Source organism: Arachis ipaensis, chromosome B09, assembly GCF_000816755.2.
Source record: "Arachis ipaensis cultivar K30076 chromosome B09, Araip1.1, whole genome shotgun sequence".
NCBI lineage: Eukaryota > Viridiplantae > Streptophyta > Magnoliopsida > Fabales > Fabaceae > Arachis > Arachis ipaensis.
This window is the reverse complement of record NC_029793.2, coordinates 18245977-18252679: the sequence shown is the minus strand read 5'-3', so window position 1 is coordinate 18252679 and position 6703 is coordinate 18245977. Positions and strand designations below refer to the sequence as shown.

Sequence of the window (6703 nt, the reverse complement as noted above, 5' to 3'; positions counted from 1 at the left end):
CAGAAACAGCACAACCGTTTTCCCTTAAGTCTAACTTTAGTGAAGTCCCAAGTGAAAAGATAAAGAATTACTTTCATATCTTGGCTTGGTGAAACTAATACTTAAAACGGATACAAACAAATATAGCAGCACTGCACAATCTGTTGTAGGACATTATGGGGTTATATTTAATCCATGATGCCATCTCCCAATGAGAAAAAGCTAGGCTGTCACCGTTGTCGTTTTCGTTGTTGACTAAGCTGGACTATATTTATGCTCCTTTTTCAAATTCAAGACATTGCAGCTTAGCACTGAGAAATTAGCATAAATACAAATAGTACTGAGGGTGAGGCCATTATGAGTATAGAGCAGGGACACTTGGTTGAGTTGTTGTGTCCACGTGTCGGACACATTTACATACACAACAATCAATGATACCCGTCTCGTCCGACAGGCATATCTTCCATGTCCAGCTGTCTTAATAATAAATAAATAAAAACTTCTTCGGACATGCCTCAATTCACCCAACTACAACCACATGCAGGCGTATCCAACCTTATTCTTTAATTATATTCAGGAAATGAGTTAAGAAATAATATGTATTATTGATTATTAATATAAAAAATTATCTAAAATGTTTTATATAATTAAAAGAGACAAAAAAAAGTATTGAAAGTGGTTTGTTTGTATTTTAAAGTCAATAAAATATCAAGATATCACTATAATTTATCTGAAAAAAAAAATTGTTATATATATGCTATGTCCCTGTAACTAACAAAAATTTGAATTTAGTGTACCCAGGTGTCCCATGTTGTGTCCTGTGCAGTGTACGTAATCACTATCCATGCTTCATATTTATGACTAGTGAAAGCAATAATAAATACATCCACAAGTTGTGAGCGAACATGAGAAATGGAAAATCTACCTGCATTGGCAGGAATAGTCCAAGGAGTTGTTGTCCATACAGCAATGCATAAATTTGGAAATTCATGTAGCAGGTCATTTGGCACAAGAGGAGCACTGACAACTCTGAAAACGGCGTATATACTTCTCGAAACATGCCCTTCGGGATACTAAAAATAACCAAAAGAGGTGGTAACAAGAATACACTAGCCTCACCAAATCAGGTTCTAAAGAAAACTACAAGCAATCAAACCCATGTAAACAAAAAGACAGAATTTGTGTGGAAACATGTTTAATTGACTATGGATTATGCAACTTCCACCCACACTATACAACATCATATTACTTTTACTTGCCTTTGGATTCTACAGAACACTAGTGATATAGACATTAGACCAGAGGTTTTCAACATAATGATAATTCAAACGGTAAAAATACTCAAAAATAGTTCTCCTATGATATATGTGATATCAAGTTAGTCCTTAAAGCCAGATTTCTTCTCTTCTTGTTATAAAATTTCTTCTTTCATCACCAAAAATAAAAAATCCTTCAAAGATTTTAGACATCAACTTGCTTCCTCGATATTTAAGCAAATCAACCGAGTCCTTTAATATATATTTAAATCAACATGATATTCTGATGGTTACTTTATATATGAAGGACCAAATCAATCTAAAAATATTTCAAGGTGTACTTTAATGTTCAACATATCTTTTGACAACAGATTAACATTAAAATCACCTCTAACTCGGCCTCAGCAAGTGCTGTCTGCGAAGAGGGACTCCAGTGAACAGGTTTTCTGCCTCTATAGATATAACCTTTCAATACCATCTCACCAAATACTTCAATCTAGGAGAAGAAACATTCAAACAATATCACATGAAGTTGGGTGTACAGGAATATCAAAGCAATCTTAGCAGTCTAGTAAGGTCTTGTTAGAATGTTTTGAGGGTCATTCTAATAAAGCTCTCATAGTACAATAATCCAAGCTCTAAATTTTCAGGTCAATAATACACCATAATAGCATCCAAATTCGAAAGTGTTGAATTCTAGAATTTCTTTTAAGCCATCTAAAATGGTAAAAGAGAAAGGCTGTACCAGCTACCTGGGCAGCTTCATATTCTGGATCTAGAGTAAGATAAGGATTGCTCCAGTCTGCCCATACTCCATAGCGCTGGAAACATTTAGTACCATGTTAAAGGAATAAACATTTTCTTAACAATTACAATTTAAGATAAATTGAAAATTTTGCAACATGTCTATGATGCAGCAAGTTACAGCAAAATAATGCCATGGAAAAGACACAGCAAGGTGCCAACACGAAAGGTACCTTAAAAGATGACATCTGATTTTTAACAGTTTCTTTGGCAAATTTGGTTGCCTTTGCTCTCAATTTCAATGGTGTAAGATTATTTCTTGCCTCCTGATCCAGTGACTGCAAAACTGAAATAATTCAAAACAATCATTCCGCCAAAATATGTAATTGAATATATGGGTCAAAATGTATACCCATGTCAACTTATAATATACATAGGCAGGTGAAATAAAAAGGAGCAAACAAGAAGGAAATTTAGGTACATTCAAAATTCATTCTTATATCCAATATCATTTCAACCCTAGCTATTTATTTTGGAATAAATCAATCTATATTTGTTTTGGTAATATGAATATATCAGTCTATATAAAAAGCCAATAAAGAAATCATCAATTTTTACTATATTTAAGACGGTGAAAATAGTAAGCAGAGCAGTCCACTTAATTTTACCTTTTAGATTTAAAATTATTATTTATCACCATTCAATGAAATAAGCTAAAGTTCAAATGCAGTTTACTCCTCAGTCCTTTTCCATTTCACCTAGTTTGTCAAGTTTATTAATGGATTTATTATACAGCTTGGCAAATGTTAAGGCTGTGTTAGAATCCAATAGAATAACATCAGGCATCAAATCATTTTTCCACCCCTAAAAATCTAGTCAGTTCTCAACAGACAACTACTTAGTAGTGGGATTATGTTGATATAAAATAAGGGAGGTCTATGATACATGAAAAGAGGTGTGTCATATCATCTCACCCCAAGTTGTCAATGTGATCTACTCATTTATTCTTTTATGGCTATTTTTCTATAACCCTGACTAGCTCACAAGCTCTGGTCATATCAATAATCCTAGATAAGGGTTCCCCAATACAAAAGCAAAGCAAACACAAAAATTATCTAAAATGCACAGCTTTCTAATTTTTCAACATGTTTGCAAGGGAAAGTACCCTATAAAGACCATGAGCTTTACACCAAATAGATGCTAGGCATCTAATCCTATCTCAAAACATGCTTGTCAGAGGAAAGGCTAGGTCAAAAAGACCTCCAATGGTCGTCCAAAAAGTTAAATTAGACCCATCACCCACTGTAAAGGAGAACAAGGGATAGAATGAGTAGCATCGGAAACAGAATTAAGTTAAGAACTCTCTGTATACGTTGACAAGTGGTAAATAAGTTAAGAAAGTACTAGTGCATTACTTTTTTTCTTGAACACAACCAAGAATTAGGACCAGCTATCATGGGGACGTACTGCGACAAATAACACTTGCCTTTTAATTCAATTGGTAGGCCATGACAATCCCAACCAGGAACGAAATGAACTTTATAGTTTTGAAGGAGCTGACCAGAAATAAAAGTACAAAAAAATCTTAGCAAAATATTTTATAGTCGCAAGTGCAGAGCAATTTAGGATACAATACACATCATAAACAAGTATCAGGTGGATTTAAAATACACTTTATATAGAATGTGACAAAAAAAATTGCAAGAAAGAGGAAAGATACCTTATAACGATTTATAATATCCTTCAAAATTTTATTTAAGGCATGGCCAATGTGCAGATCACCATTTGCATATGGCGGACCATCATGGAGAATGAAATTTCCCTGATCATTGTTTTATTCAAAGTATGTCAATAAGTTCATAAAATTGCTTGGTGAAAGCTAACTGAGTGTCGATAACTTACGCCAGTGTTTTTATCAGCAATGTTCTTTAATACTTGATTTTCGTCCCATATTTTCTGAAGTTCAGGCTCTCTTTGTGATGAATTTGCTCTCATGCCAAATGTTGTCTTGGGAAGATCAACTGTGTGCTTGTATTTACCATCTTCTTGTGCGACTCCTAATTATATGACAAGTATTGTAATTAACCTTGGATATATATGCTTATTCTCTTTAATTAACATGACAAGCAACAATAATTTAAAAAATCATGTTGTGAGATAACAAATTCAGTACCTTCGGCAGCCTTTTTAGCTGCCATAACTGGGCCTCTTGATCTTCGCTTTGAGGAACAGAATTCCTCCGCTGAATGAGTACAGTAATTTGAAATGTTTGTGTTGATCGATACTGCTTTAGCTAATGAGACTCGTGAGGGATGAGACAAGCTATTAGAATTAGTTCTCCTGGAGGATGAACAAGTAGTTCGTGATAGCACCTGGATACATTTTAAAGCATATCAATAACCGCTCACAATTCATGATCGAACAGCAGAGTCAATAGAACACAGGTTTGCCAAATTGAAACATGAAATTAAGCATCGCAAGAGCCTTAATGTTTGAGGAAACGCTGAAGTGCGAAGGCACGAGAATGAGTGAAAGAGTGAATGAAAAGGAACTGCAAGAAAAAGCGAAACCTTAGAGAAGTCATGAAGGAAGCATGGTACTGGCGGTTGTGTTGCTATGATACAGCGGTTATGCATGAAGGGTACTGAAGGCTTGGTGGTTCGCCAGTGGGTAATGGTGGAAGATGAAAATGGTGACGTGGCTCGCGGCAGAAGGACGCCCTTCGTCATGGAGAAGGCCGGTGCCGCAGGGCTGTGACTTGTGAGTGACCGCTGTGCATTCACAGCTCGGAGACTGGGCAAATGGAGCCCGCGGGCAGAAAGAGAGGTGGACGGCCGCAACAAGGGAGTGAGAATGAGAGGATGAGGTGTAGACACTACAGTATAGTGGTGGGGGGGCTAAGGATTTTTCCTTTTTACGTTATTTACTTATTTTTGTGTCAAAGGTTTGAGGCAGAGAACAAAATTAAAAAAGAAAAAATGCAAGGGATAACATTAGAGATGCTGCTGACCAATTTGGTCTGCAAGAGGCTAGTTAATTCCTTTGACCACAGGGGTGGATCTCTAGTATTTTAGGATGACAATGAAACAATACATAGTTTGTTTATCCCAAATACTTTTTTCAACCATTAAAACGAGTGAGATTAAAGGGTCCGAACAAAATTTAGCATTATAACATTGAGTCCATTTTTTATTATGAGAAATTCCCGTAGATCTCATTTTATGCCATTTTCTAATGAGCAGGATCTTCTGCAGAGGCAAGCTCAGAGCATACTTTATGGCACTGGATTGAGGAAGAAGGAAATAATACTAGTTAAGTTTTCAGAGAGAGAAGAAAAATTTAGAACATTTTATGAGATAGAAAGAGTGGGTATATTACAAAGTTTCCTGAGATCTGATCACAACTGAGGTGAGCACCTCCTTTTATAGAGGTCTCTAGATAGAAGCGATATCTGGACAAACCTATCATACAATGCCAGCTGGAGGATAAGGATAAGCCTTATCTTTTTTGGCATTTTCTAGACATATGACTGAGGTCACTTTATTTCAGCACACTCATAATTATACATAGTGGGAACAACAGTGTCATAATAAAGGGACGGTTTGAAATAGTCTTCTGGAAGGGTTCCATCACCATCTGAGAAGGATGATGTGTCATCAAAAGCCAAATTGACAGTTCTAAGATCCCTATCCGGGTCTTGCAGATATGCAAACGGGTCTTCAGTGTTTCCTTCATTCGGGTCTTAGGCATCTTGCAGATATGGGTCATATGGGTCTGAGTTTGGGCCTTCAGCATCATTGGGTATTCCTACATCAATTCTAGTTGGGCTTGGTGGTAAGGCATACACTCTTCCATCTGGATCTTCAGAATTCAGATCTTTAGCATTTCTATTTGGAATTTGTGTAGACGTGCTGGGCTGGTCTCTTGGAGCATAAAAAGAGTATTGTCCAAATTGATTGATTATTCCTGAAGTTATGAATCTGGACTGGAACTCTCGGAGAGTTATTAGGGGAACATCTATTTGAAACGGGAGTCCTTCAACTACATCTCCTTCTCCATACAGACTAGGTTGCCACAGTTGGCAAAGGTATTTGGCTAAGGCATTCAGGACTGTCTTCTCATCCGTGGGCCACATGGTAGTGTATCCAACAATATCGACTCTGTTCATAGTGTGAGGATTTTTTCTAGTGAAATAACTCCTCTGTAAGGTGATAAAACAACAGAATTTTCGTTTTGCCTTAGAGGGTTTATTCCATAGTTGGTGCCTTTCAAGCATATTATATAACATTCCTCTCCATGTTTCAAGTGGTGCATACATAGAGAATAACCGGACTAGATGAGAATGGGCTTGAGTGCGATTGCACGGGATGTGATATACAGAAAAGAGTGACAATATGATAGCACATGTATACATGGAAGAAAGAGCCCAGATATACCACATCATTTCCTCTGGTATAGGTCCTTGGATTATTGGTACAGTACAAAAGGGGGTATCTATGTTGAAGTACCTTGGATTTGGATGGATTTGGGTTATGATAAGGAGCTGGTGTAGCCAGTAGAACAAGGTTTGTCTGGCTAGACTGTCTATTTGGAACTCCGTCTGGGGTGTTGCGTTGAGTGGAAAAGGACCAATCTTTCTTCTGTATGGCCTTTTGTGAAGTGGGCAGTCAGGGAATGGAATGGTGCATGGAGGATTGTAGAAACTCATGGTGCAGATGTAATGG

The 6703-nt window shown here is 36.8% G+C and overlaps 1 protein-coding gene across 1 annotated transcript in view; it reads right to left on the bottom strand.

Annotated features, from left to right (window-relative positions):
* The window catches only part of LOC107617952 (isoleucine--tRNA ligase, chloroplastic/mitochondrial), a 12342-nt gene extending 7384 nt beyond the window's left edge, over positions 1–4958 (bottom strand). The window contains exons 1-9 of the mRNA XM_016319854.2: positions 4550–4958; positions 4153–4351; positions 3882–4036; positions 3700–3801; positions 3466–3535; positions 2213–2325; positions 1988–2056; positions 1624–1731; positions 905–1052 (exon numbers count right to left, since the gene is read on the bottom strand). Of these exons, the coding sequence (XP_016175340.1) occupies positions 905–1052; positions 1624–1731; positions 1988–2056; positions 2213–2325; positions 3466–3535; positions 3700–3801; positions 3882–4036; positions 4153–4351; positions 4550–4708 (1123 nt within the window). The 5' untranslated portion in view covers positions 4709–4958. The remainder of the gene's footprint in view (positions 1–904; positions 1053–1623; positions 1732–1987; positions 2057–2212; positions 2326–3465; positions 3536–3699; positions 3802–3881; positions 4037–4152; positions 4352–4549) is intronic.